We start from the raw sequence: 18333 nt of genomic DNA on the forward strand, positions 1-18333 counted from the left end.
GAAATCAAGTTATATTTAACTCAAGTAGGTCAACTCGTTTATTTGACTTATTTAAGTTCAATTTATTTGATTAGTTAAACAAAAGAATTGTGAGATCAAGTTTCGAATTAAGTTGAAATTGGTTCCGTTCATCATCGATCTATCCCGTGCCCGTGGAACATTGAAGAATCAAGATCAGATCAAACTAATAAAAGAAAAGAAAAGAAAATATCTTCAAATCATTAGTTTCGTTTCATTTCATTCCTCCTCTTTCTCTATACTATTTACGTTTCAAGTAAAAAACAAAAAAAAGTTGAAGGAAAGCCAAAACTAGATTAGATTAGAACCAAACCAACAACAAATCATCTATCTATCTCGCGCAGATCCATTTCCCTTCACTTTCCCGGGAGAAAAAGAAACCTCCGTTTCGCGAGAAACCCCGTCCGTACATGGTCTGTTCACGCGGATCGGGTTGATTGACCACCACCACCACCACCACCACCACCATCGCGCGTGAGATGCACACCGCGAGCAGGAGCAACGGCGGCGGCGTGCTGGCGTCGCGGACGAGTTCGCGGTCGGTGACGGAGACGGTGAACGGGTCGCACAAGTTCGTGATAAAGGGATACTCCCTGGCGAAGGGGATCGGAGTGGGGAAACACATCGCCAGCGAGACGTTCACGGTGGGAGGGTACCAGTGGGCGATATACTTCTACCCGGACGGCAAGAACCCCGAGGACAACTCCGCCTACGTCTCCGTCTTCATCGCCCTCGCCTCCGAGGGCACCGACGTCCGCGCTCTGTTCGAGCTCACGCTGCTCGACCAGAGCGGGAATGGTAAGCACAAGGTTCACAGCCACTTCGATCGCTCGCTCGAGAGCGGGCCCTACACTCTCAAGTATCGCGGCAGCATGTGGTTAGTTTGTGCGTCAACGCTTTCTTTGTAGTTTAGGGTTAGGGTTAGATTGAATGGTTATGTTTTCAAGGGACGGTGAAATCGAGAGTAATATGATCTTTCTACTCTTTAATTTTAACTCTGATATCTCTTTTGGTAGTTCCTGCATGGCTCTGAATGACATGGTAGATGTGTTTTTGGTGCATAAGGAAAGAAAGCAAAAGAGTGTGGTTAAGTTGCACAACTCAATTGCAATCTCAGAATGTCTTGGATAGTTCTAATGATGCCTGCATAGTGGTGGTGCTATTGGCTTGGATGGTTTATCGATGATGATATGCCATAAGCAGAGTTGGAAAACCTTTTGATACACCAATTCCCAAACTAGTTTTGAGGCCTTTTGTAAATTCCCATGAGCTTTGTTGCAAATGTAATATCATAATGTCCAAATGTAGCCTGCAAAGTTATAAACCCACTGACCCATACTATCCCGGACAATACCACCAAAGCCAGCACACTTGGGAGAATACGACAAGTTATCATCAACATTAAGCGTTTGAAACAGTCAGACGAATCTTGATATATGTTCTTTCTTGATAGTTTCTCCTTTTAAAAAAATAAACGGTTCAATATGCTTTTTGTCCTTGAAAATATCTCAAAATTTGGTTTTAGTCCTTGTATAATTTAACTCCCTGTTTAGAAAAAGTGATATGGCTGTGTTTCTGATAAAATATAGGGACTAAAAATGTTATAAGGAGTAAAGCCAAAATTCGAGATACTTTCACATACCAAAAACGTATTTTACCCTAAAATAATGAGTTTAATGCTATTAGTTGATGATTTGCATATTCTAACACGCCAATGAGAGCCCTCTGATTTTTGTGATATGCTTAGGATGTCTTATTAGCTGTTTTATCGGCTTTTGTGATGTGTGTTATGGAGTGATCAATAATGCACTGGTTGTGTGTTAGGGGGTATAAGAGATTTTTCAAACGGGCTCAACTTGAGGCGTCAACTTTCCTCAAAGACGACTGCTTGAAGATAAACTGCACTGTTGGTGTTGTGGTGTCGTCCATTGATTGTTCCAAGTTAAACACAATACAGGTTCCCGAGTCTGATATTGGGGCACATTTCGGGATGCTGTTAGAGAATGAGGAGGGATCAGATGTTACTTTCTCTGTCGGTGGAGAAAGGTTTCATGCACATAAGCTTGTTTTGGCAGCTCGGTCAACTGCATTTGAAACTGAGTTTTTCAATGGGATGGAGGAGGATGATCATGACATAGTTGTTACTGACATGGAACCAAAGGTTTTCAAGGTAGTACATTAATTAAAAATGCCCTTTTCTCTCTATCCTTTTGAAGTTATTTTCAACATACATGCTAATTAATTCAGTTTCAGTGTGGTATATTATTTGCTTGGTTGTCTAATGTTTTGTGTCTTATTGTTGAGCAGGCTTTGCTTCATTTTATTTATAGAGACACTCTAATAGATGATGAAGAGCTCTTTATGTCACGTTCATCATTCTTGCCTTCGGTTTCTGAATCATTTGCAGCAAAGTTGTTAGCTGCTGCAGAAAAGTATGGTTTGCCAAGACTTAAGCTGATGTGTGAGTCTGTACTTTGCAAAGACATCTCTATAGATTCTGTTGCCTATATTCTGGCTCTTGCTGATCGTTATCGTGCAACAGAATTGAAGTCTGTCTGTCTACAATTTTCTGCTGAAAACCTTGTCGGTGAGTTTTCCTGCTCAACTCTCCCACCCAAATCTACACTTGAATCCATAGTCAGGCACTTTTTAGTTATACATCCTCATCATTTTGGTGTCCACATTATTTGTTATTTGACAAAACCACTGGATCATACACGCTACACATAAACAAACTCATTCTTTCTCAGGTTGCTGCAAATTTTCACCACTGGCAAACTTGGTTGTATTAGGTTTTAATTCCCAGTATTATTAACATGTGAAGCAGCACCCTCTATCTTGAATCTTGATTAAGTCTCCTTCATAACAAATAATTAATGATTTTATCCATTGTCTACAAGAAAATAAAGATTATCCATCTTCCAAAAATGTAAATGCTTTTACTTAGTGTAAAAAAGGAACAAGTAACAAGAGACACACCCTCATCTTTTCCACCTATCCTACATCTTATTTGTTTTACTGATATTTGATAGACGACTGTGATTGAAGATTTTTTTTTTTTGTTCCTGTGATAATTGAGGAAGTGTCCTTTTCTGGAAAAGTAAGTTCCTTACATTGAGTGATTGTATAATTCCCATATTTTTTTGAGCTGAATGTACAGACATATTTTGACCCATTTAATAATGAGAAAAGATTGCGGAGGCACCAAATTTAGTTTCTATCATGAGTATCATCTATGTCTTGCATTTCCTAATTTTCAATGCTCTACCTCGGGAATTCTGTTGAAAAGCCTATCTCTAGATTTCTTTATTGTACTTCACCTCATACTTTTTATTCTGAATTTAATTGATGGCCACTCAACAGTCTTCTCAATCTAATAAAGATGTATCATTCATAAAATGGATCCAAGAAAGAAGGTTGATTCAGCCACTCCAGTTGTATTTGCTCTGTAGTCTGTAGTTACTAGTAATATGTACCTCCCAAATTTGTAATTGTATGCATAATTGCATGTCCATTTGTGCTCCCTACATTTTTCAATCAAATATGCTCTCCCTAAATTTGTCTTCTAGGACTTCCATTTTCAATATAACCTAAACATCATTAAATGATCAAGCCGAGACCTCAGATGTATAGGTGTTGAGTCTCATTGTTTCTTTATTCTGGCCTGCAGCTGTGATGCAATCTGATGGTTTTGAGTATCTTAAGGAAAATTGTCCCTTGCTGCAATCAGAACTGCTAAAGACTGTGGCTGGATGCGAGGAGGAATTTAGTGGAGAAGGAAAGTGTCGAAGTGTGTGGGCTCAATTTTCTGATGGTGGTGACACCAATGATAGGAGTGTAAGACAACAAACCTGGGAAAATGGTGTTGAAAGAAGTCAAAGCTTATGGGTTCACCTTTCGGATGGTGTTAACAACAATGATAGGAGTCCAGGGCAAGAAGCCTGACAAGGTAAGGTACCATCATTTGTCTGTTAGGCTTAAATGGTAGATTAAAAGTTACTACTGCAGGGATAAGATTAACAATGTAAAGAAAGAAGGCTGAGATACTACCGCCATTGTAATATGTCTTATAAATACTGTTTTTCTTTGATAATATGATTACAAGGATGTAGTGGCAGCAATAAGTAATAACATTGATCATTGTATGAAAGTTTGTTGGGAACATTTTCATGAAGAAACTGGCCTTGCTTTACTTGGTGTTTGTATTACATGAAGAAATTTATTTTCGGGCTATAATCTGATCTTGTCTTGTTTCTTCAAAGTTCTATTCAATTCAAAAATGACGAGAACCATAAATCATTCTATGCAGGGATTCCGTTGGGAGAAGTTAACGTGTCATTTGTACAGGACCAACCTGCAGGGATTCCTCCATTGCATGCAGTGTTGTTTTTCTTTTCTTTTAACGGGGGATAGTGGTTGACTGGTTGCGAATAGTAGATTCATCTTGTAACGTTAGTGATGTATCTTTTAACATCAATGAATGCTAGCAAGTTAACAAAATGAGATGAAGTGACAAAACAAAAGTTCTTGGTTACCTTTGGTTGTATCTATAGATCTTTTCTCTTTTAGGGTTGGAGGTTGTACACCCCGTTTGCTGAACACAGGACAACTCATTTATGATTGCTGTAGCTTTACACCGTGGGAATCTTCATCCTTGTGAATTGTGAAACCTATGGATCAAATTAGACTTGTATATAGCCATTAAACCATCAATATAATGTGGCTTTATCTACCCAATAGTTAAACTATAATTGTATGAGTTTAGTTATTATTATCAACCTAATAGTTATTATAATTGTATGTTAAATATATATATATATTATATATATATATATATATATATAATACCAAAAAAGAAAGTTTTAGTAAAGGAATTTGTCAATCCATATGGAGGGATTCCTCTGTTTCTTGGGATTATGTCCCCTCATCTCAAGCTGCTGGGGGTCTGCTATGCTTGTGGAATAATGCAGTATTCCTGGTGGATAGGAAGGTGAAAGGAGCTAAGTTCCTAATGCTAGAGGGAAGGTGTGTTAACAGTAATCAGAAAATGTTCGTCGTCAACGTGTATGCCCCCTGTGACCTAGCTGGGAAGAGATTACTGTGGGATGATTTGAAACAACTGAGGGTATCTAATCCCCCTGGCCTTTGGTGTTTCATGGGGGATTTTAACAGTATTAGAAGCCAAGATGAAAGACTCAGCCTATCCCAAAGATCTGCTGACACTTTGGGTATTTCTGAATTTAATCAATGGATATCAGACATGGATTTGCAGGAAATCAAATGTGCTGGCTGTAGCTTCACCTAGATTCGACCCAATGGTAGTGTGAAAAGCAGGCTTGATCGTTTTCTGGTCTCGGATTAGTGGCTGCTTTCCTGGCCAGATAGCTGCCAATATAATCTACCAAGGGATTTCTCTGACCATTGTCCCATCATTATGCAAACTAAAAAGGTAGATTGGGGCCCTAAGCCTTTTCGGGTAGTTGACTGGTGGATTCATCAAAAAGGGTATCACAGTATGGTGAGAGAGGCTTGGAATAGTGACCAGTAAGGTGGTTGGGGTGGTATTGTGCTTAAGAACAAGCTGAGAAACTTGAAAATGGCAATAAAGCATTGGAGTCAGGAGTATGGGAACATAAATGCTAAGGAGATTCAGAAAATCCAACAGAAGCTAAATGATGTGGAAGACTTAGCATCTACCAGAATTCTGTCTGAAGATGAAATCAAGGTTAGGAGATCCCTGCAACAACAGCTATGGGATGCTTCCACTGCCTATGAATCTTTATTGAGGCAGAAATCTAGATCAAAGTGGTTACAAGAAGGTGACAGCAACTCGGCTTTCTTTCATAAGGTAATCAATTTCAGGAGAAATTATAATGCTCTCCAAGGTATTCTCATAGATGGTCTGTGGGTCCAGCAACCAGAGGAGGTGAAGAAAAGAGCTGTGGATTTTTTTCTCAAGAGATTTACTGAGCAGAATCCCTCTAGGCCTACCCTTGATGGAGTTCAATTCCCTTCTCTTGATCAAAGGCAGAGGGAGGGTTTGATCTTACCTTTCTCAGACCAGGAGCTCAAGGAAGCAGTGTGGAGTTGTGGTGGAGATAAGTGCCCTGGGCCGGACGGTTTTAATTTCAATTTTATTAAGGAATTCTGGGGTGTGCTGAAACCAGAGTTCAGAAGATTTGTGGATGAGTTCCATATCAATGGCAGTTTCCCTAGAGGCAGCAATGCCTCTTTCTTGGCTCTTATCCCTAAAGTTAATCATCCTTAGTCCCTAAATGATTATAGACCAATATCCTTGATAGGCTGCATGTATAAAGTGATAGCTAAACTTCTAGCAAACAGGTTGAGACATGTTATACCTGTCTTAATTGACGAAAGGCAAACAGCTTTCATTAAAGACAGACATATTCTTCATGGCACTTTGATTCTTAATGAGGTGGTTGAGGAAGCTTGTAGGAGGAAGAAACCAGCAATGATTTTCAAGGTGGACTTTGAGAAGGCTTATGACACAGTCTTATGGTCTTTCCTGGATTATATGCTGCATAGATTGGGCTTTTGTCATAAATGGAGAAAGTGGATCTCAGCTTGTCTTCACTCAGCAACCATTTCTATCCTTATTAATGGCAGCCCTACAAAGGAGTTCACCCCATCTAGAGGCTTGAGGCAAGGGGACCCCCTAGCCCCTTTACTCTTTAACATAGTTGGGGAAGGCATTTCAGGCCTAATGAGGGAAGCAGTCCGGAAGAATCTCTATAGCAGCTACAAGGTTGGTATGAAATATGAGCCCACAAATATTCTGCAGTATGCAGATGATACTGTTTTTGTGGGTGAGGCGTCATGGGATAATGTCTTGGTATTGAAGGCCATGCTAAGAGGTTATGAACTGGTCTCGGGCTTGAAGATTAATTATGCTAAGAGTCAATTTGGTGTTATAGGGGGTGATGTTACTTGGACCACTGCAGCAGCACAAACTCTGAATTGTAGACAATTGGAAACCCCTTTCACCTATTTGGGTATTCCAATTGGGGCTAAACCTTCCAGCAGTGTTGTATGGGAGCCTTTAATCAGAAAATGTGAGTCTAAACTATCTAAGTGGGCCCAGAAAAACATTTCTATGGGAGGTAAGGTAACTTTAATCAATTCTGTCCTTAATGCTGCACCAATATACTTATTATCCTTCTTCAAGATCCCACAAAGGGTAGTAAATATTTTGGTAGCCTTGCAAAGGAATTTCCTAGGGGGGGGGGGGGGACAAAGACCATAGGAAAATCTCCTGGGTAAATTGGGAGAATGTTTGCCTGCCCAAGTCTGAAGGGGGTCTAGGGATTAGAGACATCTCTAAATTTAACATAGCCTTGATGGGGAAGTGGATATGGGGCCTAGCTTCTGATCTGCAACAACCTTGGGTCAGGATTATCAAATCTAAGTATGGAGGATGGCCTGAGTTTCAGTCAAGCCGTGTTCAAGGAGGGCATTCAAGCTGGTGGAGGGACCTCAGAAAGCTTTATCACCAGGATGATCAAAATGTTTTTCATCATTGCTTGAGTTGGAAGGTTGGGAATGGGGATAAAGTCAGCTTTTGGAAAGATAAGTGGTTAGGGGAAGGTCCTACTCTACAACAGAAATACAATCAGCTGTTTCTAATTAATAGACAGCAATCTGACCTTATTTCAATGATGGGCTATTTCTCTCATGATACATGGAGATGGGACTTGAAATGGAGAAGGAACCTGTTTGACCATGAAAGTGATCTAGCTGTCGATTTTATGGAAGAAATAAGCTCTTTTCATTTTCAGAGAAATGTTAAAGACATCATGACCTGGAAAGCTGATCCTAGTGGTGTCTATTCCACGAGGTCAGCATACAAATTCATGATAACCCCCTCTTCCCCAGCCTTTGATCTGAGATCCTCAACTTTATTATGGAAATTGAAGATTCCCCCAAAAGCTGCAGTTTTCACTTGGAGGCTTCTTAAAGACAGGCTCCCTACTAGAGCTAATCTCTTAAGAAGGAACGTGGTCATTCAGGACACTGTCTGTCCCCTCTGTGGTCTAGATCAGGAGGAGGTGGGCCACTTATTTTTTAATTGTAAGAGGATTGTAGGCCTGTGGTGGGAGTCGATGACATGGGTTCAGGTTCAGGGACCTCTCCCAGCTACTCCAGTGGACCATTTTCTGCAATTCTGTGATGGTTTTGGAGCTCACATAAACCACAGCTCTTGGTGTGGTTGGTGGGTTGCTCTGACCAGTACCATTTGGCAGCATAGGAATCTCCTCATTTTCCATGAAAAACCTTTCGACCCATCTAAAGTCATGGAAGATGCTTTGTTCCTAGCTTGGTCTTGGTTAAAAGCTAGACAAAAAGGTTTTAACACTAGTTTTAACCAATGGTCTTCTCATATCTCAGATTCCTTCGGTTAATTCGAGAGGGTTAGCCTTTTAGTTGGGTTTGCTTGGGTTTTTTGGAGGGCAGCACTAGAGGTGTTTTGTATCATCTATTCCAGTACCTCTTGTACTATTTTTTCTATTTTAATACATATATATTATTTGCCTTCCAAATATATATATATATATATATATATATATATATATATATATATATATATATAATGATAATTTTAATATATATTAATGAAGTAGTGAACAATTATAGATTGAATTTATAAATATCAAAATTCCCATATTATCCGTTAAGTTTCCAACATTATATTTAGAACATGTTTGGTTTCCAGTTTAAGTTGGGCACAAATTTCGAGATCAAATTCAATGACTTAACACAAACAGAACGCAAAAGGGAGGGTAGGGATGTTCTTGCAAATCTCTTATTGGTTTCAACATTTGTTTATAATGGTTATACAAAACATGTACTTGTTAGTTTAGTTAAGGGTAAAAGTAAATGTCCAAGAGTTGGTTTGTAACTATTTAATTTTTTCTAAAATTAATCTTGGTTTACAAAAATAAATGATTGCTCGGGATTTTTTTTTCCACCATATGTCTCTGGTGAAGACTAATTGTATAATGTGTTTGGCAAATTAGCTTATAAACTAGTTAAAAGTTTATAAGCTAAATTATGAATGTGCTTGGGGTTAAGGGGTGCGTGTGTTTTGAAAAATTAGTATAAATTCATTTTACACAAAACATGTACTCAATCTTTTCATATAATATTTATTTATTGTCTTTTTAAAGATTAAATTATATATTCAAAATTTAAACTCAAAAATTATTATTTAATACAAATACTTCTATGCTAGCTACTCATTGGTTGTTTGACTTTTTTTTTTTTTTTACCAAAATGAGTAATTTGGTAAAAGTATTTACTAATATGGATCTTTTATAAAATTATTTATCTATAAGGATATTTTTGTCAATTAGGACTTATGAGATGTCACTTTGAGTGATGTCTTGTATTTTTCGTTTGTCTTAGCAAGAGATGTCATTGGATTGACTCATTCTTTTTTTGATGATGTTTTGTCGGTAGAAGAAGTGTCATTTTATGAGTAGCCAACAGGAGACTTTACCTTGCTATGCTTCATCCTTGTATGGAAAATAGGTATTTTTGGTCAAGTCGACTTTAAAAAAGAAAATTAATAAATACTTGTTTAATAATTAAATTTCATGTCATCATTTTGATTCAAAACACCAGTGCTTGATTTGATTGTTCTTATTTTTTGTTATTAAACTCACTATTTTTTTAAATAAAAATAGTGATATTTTTTTAAACTCACTATTATTGTTCGTTATTTTTATGATTTTATATGAAAAATGATGATAAAATTTTATAAAATCCTAAAATTAAGAAATAAGATAAAAAACGACAATTTTATAGTTATTAATAACAATGAATAAGTTTAAAATGAAAATATAAATAAATCAACCATAAAATTTTCTTTTAAAAAATAAATATATTTAGTGTCAGTTTTTCTTTTTAGAATCGGTTTGTCCAACACTAAATATCTATTTTTACAATTTTTTTTTTAAAAACACAAAATCCAAGTGGTACCTCCAGCATTTTATGTAACAAATATCACATAAGACAGTTAAATAATTTTGTAAAACACATCCACTTTAGTAATTAATTTTATGAAATAACCCAGTAAAAAATTCTCGATTGTTCTATATATTATTTATTCATATCTTATTGTCAATAATTTTTTAACTATTTATCATCAATTTGCGTAGTTATCCGAAACAGAATGTTGTTAATAATAAAATTCAAAGGGGACAAAAAATCTATTGGTGCAGTGTTTATTTTATAATATATTAGCAGGCAGCCAGGTACACAATCATTTATATATTTACAATATTTCTTAGTTCGCACCATTGCAACACGCAAGTGTTGTTGCTGATTCAGTTCGATCCAGTCTTGTCTCTTTATCTCTGCAGAACCTAAAGGGTGGTTTTTTCCGGGCACCAAAATTTGTGGGGTTCATCAAAGTTCGCTCCTTTCTGCAAAATAAATTTGGCCCAAAAGTATAATCAATACTTTGTATTTCATTTTGGATAATGATTGTGGAGGACGAAAATTGTGGTGTTGGTTCTGGGGGAGGAGGAAGATGGTTGCGGGGTTTTGGAAGCTTGATTAGGAGGAAGCAAGTTGATTCTGTTCATGTCAGGAGACATGGTCAATTGGCTAGGAAGTTGTCAGCTGTTGATCTCGTTGGAATTGGTAACTACTGTTCTATTTCTATACCACGGCTTCCAAAAAAGAAGGAAAAAAAATTAAACTAGTAACTGTGATTGAATGAATTAAGTGGATGTTCGGTATATATGATGTTGTAGTGTGTGCTTCTGTCTGTTAGACTGTTATGACTTACTACTTATGAACCAATGATTTTGCTTTTATCTTTTTTATTCTTTATATTTTTTATAAAGTTAATGCAGCTAGCCCGTATCAAAAATTTAGTTTTGCCCTTCATGATGATTTTGGTGAATAAACCATCAATTTCGTCCTTGAAGTATCACTCCCTCTTCTTAATAGTCCATAAGTAATAGAAGTATTTAAGTAACCCCTAAAGTCCTGAAATTGGTGTATTTTATTAGGGACAAATTTGAAAGGTTTTTTAATATTTGGAGGATTTCTTAACATGATTTGCAATTCTTTTGGGACTACTTGAGTAGTTTGTTTGCTTGTTTGTTTTTTAAGGAACATTCTAGACAGAGGGTAGGGTAATTAAGGATAAAATTGATGGTTTACTTGATTTTTGTTTATTATCAAGAAACATTGTGGCCTAGTTATCATGACATGTGCAATTGCCAACTTTTAACTTATGCAGAATGGCATGTATGATCCATGTGTCTGACCTTACCTAGTGGGATAAGGCTTTGTTGTTGTAGTAGTGTATGTTTGTTGGCTTTAGCTTCTTTTTCCCGAACATTTACATTCCTAAAGGTAATTGACTGTTCTTGAAAATCAGGGGTTGGAGCTACCATAGGAGCTGGAGTGTATATTCTCATTGGAACAGTTGCTAGAGAGCAAGCAGGACCAGCACTTGTGATATCACTTCTCATTGCTGGAATAGCTGCTGGACTGTCAGCTTTTTGCTATGCTGAGCTTGCATGTCGGTGTCCGTCTGCGGGGAGTGCTTATCATTATACATACATATGCATTGGAGAAGGGTAAGATACAATTTTGGCTATTTTGGAACAAAACTTAATTTATAATGGTTAATTGAATTCAACCACTCATGAGTGTTGAAGAAATATTTTGTCAAGTTATCAACATTAACAGAAGTACAAAACAACTATGTAATGCTTATTCTGCAGCCAACTGATACTGCGAATGGTTATGTTTTGTTTATTTGTTTCTGATCATTGTCAGTGAATTAGTGATTTAAACATTGCTATTGATCTCAGGATTGCTTGGTTGGTCGGTTGGTCTCTGATTCTAGAATATACAATTGGTGCTTCGGCTGTTGCTCGTGGCATAACCCCAAATCTGGTGCGTTATATTGTTTTTGCCTTTTTTATTAAACTTGAATCTTTGCATTCTTTTTCATTTTCATTGCACCTTTGTAATTGGGAATGTACAAAAGGAGTAATTACAAGTTCTGGGTATTGGTTGACATGGGTATCCTGAATGTATTTTCACTTGGTCTACTAGATTTGCAAACTTAATGTGTGATCTGCTTGGAGTTTTAACACATGATCTTAGTAACAAGGTAGAAAAGGTGATTCTGAGAATCAACAACACTAAATGTTTGGGTTACTTGTTTTTATTTTTATTTTTTATGCTGACTCCAGTGAATAATGAAATGGATTCAGCTGACCTTGTGTAAAGTGATGAGTTCTGTCAAATATTAAGATTTTATATTATTAAGGGACTTCCGAGTACTCACTTTATATCATTCCTCCTCAAAAATGCTGGGCAGAAACAGTGGACAAAGCATAGGCCCACTGATTATTTGTGCTGGAATTTAATTTAACAGTGAGAACTTGTACTGGCGGGATGATTTCAAGTTTGATGCAATGTTAGAGAATTACTTACATAAAAGGTTAAGCTGTTTTGTAAGGTTTTAGAAATGACTTTATGTATGTATGCGTTGATGCCAAGTTGTATTTAGGAGATTTCTTTTGCTGTTCCTTTTATTGTTAACTCTGTTTATTTTTGAGTTGTTTTGAGTCACACCTAACTATGCTCCTTTGTCATTGTTTAAATAAATAAAAGAAATCTGCTTTCGTTGCTTCATGTGCCAAAACCATGTTTTCCTTTAGGGAGGCTCAATTTTTTCTAATTGGTGACATATATAGTTTATCCAATAAGCACAACATACTTAACAATTTGGTTTTCTATTGCTTAACAAAAAAAATGGTTTTCTATTAATTCTGTTCTTGCTTATTGCAGGCCTTGTTTTTCGGTGGAGAGGACAACCTACCTTCATTTTTGGCTCGACATACCTTACCAGGTCTTGAAATTGTGGTTGATCCATGTGCAGCTGCATTAATTCTTCTTGTTACCCTACTCCTGTGCCTTGGAATCAAGGAGGTATGACTTCTCAAATAAAATACTTACACAAACACCACTTTTCTTTTCTTTTTTACTTATCTATTTTTCCTAACATTAATGTTTCAGAGTTCAATGGCACAATCCATTGTGACAACAGTAAACGTCTGTGTCATGCTTTTCATCATTTTAGTTGGTGGATATCTAGGCTTCAAGTCTGGATGGGTTGGATATGAACTCTCCAGCGGGTAATGGGTGTGTTTGTGTCTGCATTGTTCAGTTCATGATCTATAACATACCTTTTGTGATATTTGCTGAAATTTCTCTTTTTATCTCAGGTATTTTCCTTATGGAGTGAATGGGATGTTTGCTGGGTCTGCGATAGTTTTCTTTTCATACATTGGTTTTGATTCAGTGAGCAGTACAGCTGAGGAGGTAAATATTCATTGGGGGAACTGACCTTTTAAATCATGACTTATTTGTGTCAGCAGAAACTAAATGCAAAGCACATCAAATAAGAACACATGAATTGCTATTTGCTGAAGAATGCATTTAGTATTTTGAATAAAAACCTGACTCTTACTGTGAAACAATTTCATTACTCTAGTCAGTGTTAGACTGGAGTATTCCTTTGAAGCTGTCACATTCTAATAACACAATGGTCACTGGCGTTGCTTTTTTTTTTTTTTTTTTTGTTCCTTTGCTTCTAAAAGTTTATACACACACACACACACACTTGTGAATGGCTACTTGTTGATCTTTCTATGGAACACTAACAAAATGAGAATCAAATTATTTCTAGAAGATCTATATCTATTTCTTTTCATGTGTTATGGATATATCAATATTTCTCTGTCTAGTAGCTTGAGTATCTCAAAGGCATCATGGCCTTGAATTTGTTTTTTATAGTGAATAACATTATTTGCTTGATGATTCTTTTGCAAAGGTTTTTGTTTTGTCATCATGCAGGTAAAAAATCCTCAACGAGACTTGCCAATTGGCATATCAACCGCGTTAACTATATGTTGCGTTCTGTATATGCTTGTAGCAGCAGTTATTGTTGGCTTAGTACCATATTATGAGTTGAACCCTGATACCCCAATCTCCTCAGCATTTTCTAGCTATGGGATGCAATGGGCAGTGTAAGGTTTGCTGTGGCCCACTATTTAATTGTTTAGGCTACAAATATATGGATGTCTCTTGAATATTATGCTTCAAGCTCCATTTTACCTCTGACAGGTATATAATAACAACTGGAGCTGTTACTGCTCTTTTTGCCAGTTTGCTGGGTTCTGTGCTTCCTCAGGTACATAGACAAGTGTATAAGATTTAATTTATTTATTTAGCATCAGTGTTGATCATTTTACTTAGTTATGGTTGTTAGATTTTGGTTTTGAATTTTCATGACTTTTCAACTTCATTTAAACCCTACTTTTTTTTACTCATTTATCTTATTCTCATTTTGTTAGTACAATAATGGAAAGCTTCCTATGCCTCTTTTAATCCTTGTAGAGTAATTTTATCCTCTTGTTTAGCAATTTGATTTACCTGTTGCCTTCTTCACATATTAAAAATATTGGAAATAACTTTTAAAATCATCACTTTGCTATATATATAAAATGCTGTTGATCCATTTACTCTTTTTCATTTTTTTCAAAAAAAAATTCTGACACTATCCCTGCTTATTGGGAAACAAATTAATCCTCAGTAGAGTAATTCAAGGGTTTTTTTATTTTTTTACTTCATATCATACTATTTTTCTCATTTTCTCAAAACAAATTTTTGACACAAATTTCTACTCAAGGAAATATAGATCATTTTTTGACTTGCAAAAGCATGACTCAATTCAAATGCATTTCTCGTCTACCTTGCTGGTAGTTGAAATGTATGTCAGTATCTTTTGTGTTGTTTCTCAGATTTAGTCTTTGTTACAAATTGTGTGACTTCCATATGCTTAGTGTGTGCTCCAAAAGTTTAGGAATGACATGGCATCAATTTATTTTGAAACTCTAAAAGTCACCATTTCTTTATTTTTATGTATAGTTTTTTCTGCTTTTACTAGAATATGTCTAATTTTGCAATCCTATAGTGTCAGCATGTATAGCAACTAATAGAGGTATCTTTTAGTTGACTCCTGAATATCATGTATAAATCTGTATATACATGTGTCTGTGAATTAGATATGCTAGATATATAATAGTTATTATAAGTTGTCTCTTGCACATGATAAATGTATCTTTCCATTGGATATATGTTTTGCAGCCACGCGTCTTTATGGCAATGGCTAGGGATGGTTTATTGCCTCATTTCTTCTCAGACATCCATAAAGGCACACAGATTCCTTTGAAAAGCACTATTGTCACTGGTGTCTTTGCAGCTACTCTTGCATTCTTTATGGACGTTTCTCAATTAGCAGGGATGGTGAGTTAAGTTGTAAAATAAAGACAGTAACTAGGCATATGCATCTTTCTTATAATATTATAAACATAAATTTGTTGTTATATTCATTGCTTTGAGAATACAGGTTAGTGTGGGAACACTGCTTGCATTTACCACTGTTGCAGTTTCAGTTTTGATAATCAGATATGTGCCACCTGATGAGGTACCCATTCCATCTTCACTTCTAACATCTGCTGATCCATTATTGAGGCAATCTAGTGGTGATATTGGGGAAGATGGGTCCGTAAGTCCAGTAGATCCTGCTAGTTATTGTGAGAATAGTCACCTAGAGGCTCTGCTTGGGCATCCTTTAATCATAAAAGAAGTGACCAAAGGTAATTATTGTTTGAATCTTCTGTCCTTCTTTTGGAATGAATTTTAAAGAAAATTTATAGGGTGGATGTATCTACATTTCTTTTGTATGTAGATAAAAGACACCTTTTATTGGTTTATGATTGCCTGTCTAAATTAGTTAGGCTGAATAGAACATTGACAGAAATAATCTACCAATGCTCCTGAATCATTTGAGACAATGATGGTCTGTAATTGTGGACCACCCAACTTGATGGTTTGGTCCCTTTGGGGATTTTCTCATTGGCTCAAAAGAGTATCTTGAAAGGCCAATGAAGAACAGCCTACTAATGCTAACATTTTGTTGAAGTTTTTTTTTTAACTATCTTCTCTCTCTTAAACTTGTAAATTTTAAAATTTTATTTACATAGAACATGCCTAGTTTCAACCTATGTAATGAATTTTCTGTGAAAAAGTTTTGGTATATATTTGGTTTCTTTGTATCAACCTCTGCCTCCATTTTCTATGATGTACTAATTTAATTAAGAAACTTGGGTTTGGAGTTGTTTGAACAGATGAACAGAATGAGAAAGCTAGGCGGAAACTTGCTTCATGGACCATAGCCCTTCTATGTATAGGCATTCTCATAGTTACCAGTGCGGCTTCAGCTGACTGGTGTCCCAGGTCTGTCTACTTTGACAACCCTCACTATTTTTGAAGTTGTGGATGGTCAATGGTGTTGTTTTCAGGAATGCTTTTCAACTGAATATGGCTCTGCAATTGCTATTTTAGGTTGATTTCTATTCAATAAGTATAAAATCACACTGTATACATTTTGGAAAAAAAAAATGGTTCGAGTTAGCAATTTGATTGTCTTCAAATTCATCAGTTGTGCTTTATCCTTACTTCAGTTCTCTTTTGGTGATGCTATTCAGGATTTTGCGCTTAACGTTGTGCGGAATGGGTGGTATTCTTCTTTTGTGCAGTACAATTGTACTGGCCTGCGTAAAGCAAGATGATACTAGGCACAGCTTTGGACACTCAGGAGGTATGTGCAGTAGATAAGTCTATGGTCTTGTTTGAATAAACTTCTCCATAAACACTCATAAGAGAAGAAAATAAGAAGACAAATGAATTGAGCTTCCCTCATAAGTTAAAATTAACTTGTGCACTTTAGCTTTTTGGAGAAGTAAGATGAGAGAACTTCTATAAAAGTTAAGTGCAGAAGTTGATTTTAACTTGTAGGAGAAATTCAATTCATTTTACCTTCTTATTTTCTTCTCTGTGTAAGTGCTTATGGAAAAGTTTATCCAAGTAAAGCCTAAATATCTAAGCCCATCACACTTTGATGGATTGATTAAACTCATTTTAGAATGAACCACAAATGATGTAGCTAGTTCTTATTTAGAAGTTTCCTCTCTGACAGCTAATAATTACCTAATCTGCAAGTATCAACAAAATAATGATTAAATTATTTTATTGAGTTTTCATCATTACAAACTTGCTATCCAGTGTATTTTGAATACTAGTTGATTGCATTTCTTCTCTTAATGTCATACAAGATTTGGTTAAAATCTTTTCCAATGGTTTTGATACCGTGTATTTTCAGGTTTTGCCTGCCCATTTGTTCCATTCTTACCTGCTGCATGTATTCTTATAAACACCTACTTACTAATCGATCTTGGGTGAGAAATCTCTTGACAACCATGCCTCCTTTTTTGTGTCACGCATGACATGAGTACCAACTTCTAATCACTCGTATATTGTGTTTCAGAGTTGCTACATGGCTGCGAGTTTCGGTATGGATGTTGATAGGAGTACTTGTATACTTGTTCTATGGCCGCACTCACAGCTCACTGTTGCATGCAATCTATGTTCCCTCAGCATATGCTGATGAAATCCATCGATCTCAAGCAAGTCATCTTGCCTAGTATTTGCACGGCAGCTACCAAAGTTACCACACTTCAGGTCTATATCCATTTGTTACATAATTGTGACATATTACATTACATGGCTTACACCAATTTGTAAATATCCTATTCTAAACCAATGCTTTCTTTCCGCTATCAGACGGATGATTACTATGATTATTTATTTGTTTATTTAAACAAGTGGCCATAACCGGATGAGTCCATCCTTTTACAAACTTCTCCCTATGAGGCATTAACCATGTATAGTAAACATACTCACGAAATACTAAACAACATGCGCACAGGTTTATAAAAGTTTTCAAGCATTGCTCATACAATTGTTCATCAGAAAGATTGCATTAACCTTGCCCCAATATCAATAATAGTGTTTATCAGTATAAAATCGAAAATGGGGCGTGGCCAAGTGGTAAGGCAACGGGTTTTGGTCCCGCATATTTGGAGGTTAAGCATCCATCAGTCTCCCACTCTTCTGTTTAAAAAAAACAAAAAAATAGAGGCACTTCACATACTGATAAAATTTTATAGTAGCCACATTCCTATTATATTATTAATATAATAATATTATTAATGTTGATATCTTAAATTTTATATTATATGACAAAATATGATTTTAGCCTTGTAAATTTTTTAAGGTTCGAATATGGTTTCTCAAAAATATAGCCTTAAGGTATAAGAGTGACAATATATTATAAACGTGACGTCATTTTAATTAAGT

The 18333-nt window shown here is 36.1% G+C and overlaps 3 protein-coding genes across 5 annotated transcripts; all 3 read left to right on the forward strand.

Annotated features, from left to right (window-relative positions):
* Window positions 1-85: 85 nt before the first annotated feature.
* On the forward strand, window positions 86-4750 carry LOC100809683 (BTB/POZ and MATH domain-containing protein 4). Of its 2 annotated transcripts, none has more exons than XM_006604197.4 (5): window positions 86-895; window positions 1843-2188; window positions 2326-2605; window positions 3689-3972; window positions 4328-4750. In XM_006604197.4, the coding sequence occupies exons 1-4, from the start codon at window positions 498-500 to the stop codon at window positions 3961-3963; spliced, it is 1299 nt and encodes a 432-aa protein (XP_006604260.1). In that variant the 5' UTR covers window positions 86-497; the 3' UTR covers window positions 3964-3972; window positions 4328-4750. The 2 variants fall into 2 exon arrangements, with proteins under 2 accessions (XP_006604260.1, XP_003554047.1); XM_003553999.5 differs by having other exon boundaries at window positions 3689-3967.
* Window positions 4751-6325: 1575 nt separating this feature from the next.
* Window positions 6326-8438, forward strand: LOC102666810 (uncharacterized). Its single transcript, XM_006605133.1, has 2 exons — window positions 6326-7144; window positions 7326-8438. Exons 1-2 carry the CDS (start codon window positions 6326-6328, stop codon window positions 8436-8438), a joined length of 1932 nt encoding a protein of 643 aa, XP_006605196.1.
* Window positions 8439-10306: 1868 nt separating this feature from the next.
* LOC100810218 (cationic amino acid transporter 4, vacuolar) lies at window positions 10307-17795 on the forward strand. 2 transcript variants are annotated; one of them, XM_003554000.5, is made up of 14 exons: window positions 10308-10683; window positions 11432-11633; window positions 11871-11955; window positions 12859-12999; window positions 13087-13205; window positions 13296-13392; window positions 13927-14099; window positions 14197-14263; window positions 15220-15378; window positions 15482-15731; window positions 16263-16371; window positions 16623-16735; window positions 17297-17372; window positions 17462-17795. In XM_003554000.5, exons 1-14 carry the CDS (start codon window positions 10521-10523, stop codon window positions 17616-17618), a joined length of 1911 nt encoding a protein of 636 aa, XP_003554048.1. In that variant the 5' UTR covers window positions 10308-10520; the 3' UTR covers window positions 17619-17795. The 2 variants fall into 2 exon arrangements, 1 of the variants encoding a protein (XP_003554048.1); XR_001386630.3 differs by lacking the exon at window positions 17462-17795 and having other exon boundaries at window positions 10307-10683; window positions 16263-16479.
* The last annotated feature ends 538 nt before the right edge of the window (window positions 17796-18333 follow it).

Source organism: Glycine max, chromosome 19 (genome assembly GCF_000004515.6).
Source record: "Glycine max cultivar Williams 82 chromosome 19, Glycine_max_v4.0, whole genome shotgun sequence".
Taxonomy (NCBI): domain Eukaryota; kingdom Viridiplantae; phylum Streptophyta; class Magnoliopsida; order Fabales; family Fabaceae; genus Glycine; species Glycine max.

Excerpts from the sequence above, each read along its gene's own strand:
- LOC100809683 (XM_006604197.4), top strand. The coding sequence starts at position 498 with ATGCACACCGCGAGCAGGAGCAACGGCGGCGGCGTGCTGGCGTCGCGG. Across the intron at positions 896-1,842 it reads AAGTATCGCGGCAGCATGTG|GGGGTATAAGAGATTTTTCA; the intron begins GTTAGTTTGTGC and ends GTTGTGTGTTAG. Across the intron at positions 2,606-3,688 it reads TTCTGCTGAAAACCTTGTCG|CTGTGATGCAATCTGATGGT; the intron begins GTGAGTTTTCCT and ends TCTGGCCTGCAG.
- LOC102666810 (XM_006605133.1), top strand. The coding sequence starts at position 6,326 with ATGTATAAAGTGATAGCTAAACTTCTAGCAAACAGGTTGAGACATGTT. Across the intron at positions 7,145-7,325 it reads ACATTTCTATGGGAGGTAAG|TCTGAAGGGGGTCTAGGGAT; the intron begins GTAACTTTAATC and ends TGCCTGCCCAAG.
- LOC100810218 (XM_003554000.5), top strand. The coding sequence starts at position 10,521 with ATGATTGTGGAGGACGAAAATTGTGGTGTTGGTTCTGGGGGAGGAGGA. Across the intron at positions 13,000-13,086 it reads TGTGCCTTGGAATCAAGGAG|AGTTCAATGGCACAATCCAT; the intron begins GTATGACTTCTC and ends TTAATGTTTCAG. Across the intron at positions 16,372-16,622 it reads TCAGCTGACTGGTGTCCCAG|GATTTTGCGCTTAACGTTGT; the intron begins GTCTGTCTACTT and ends GATGCTATTCAG.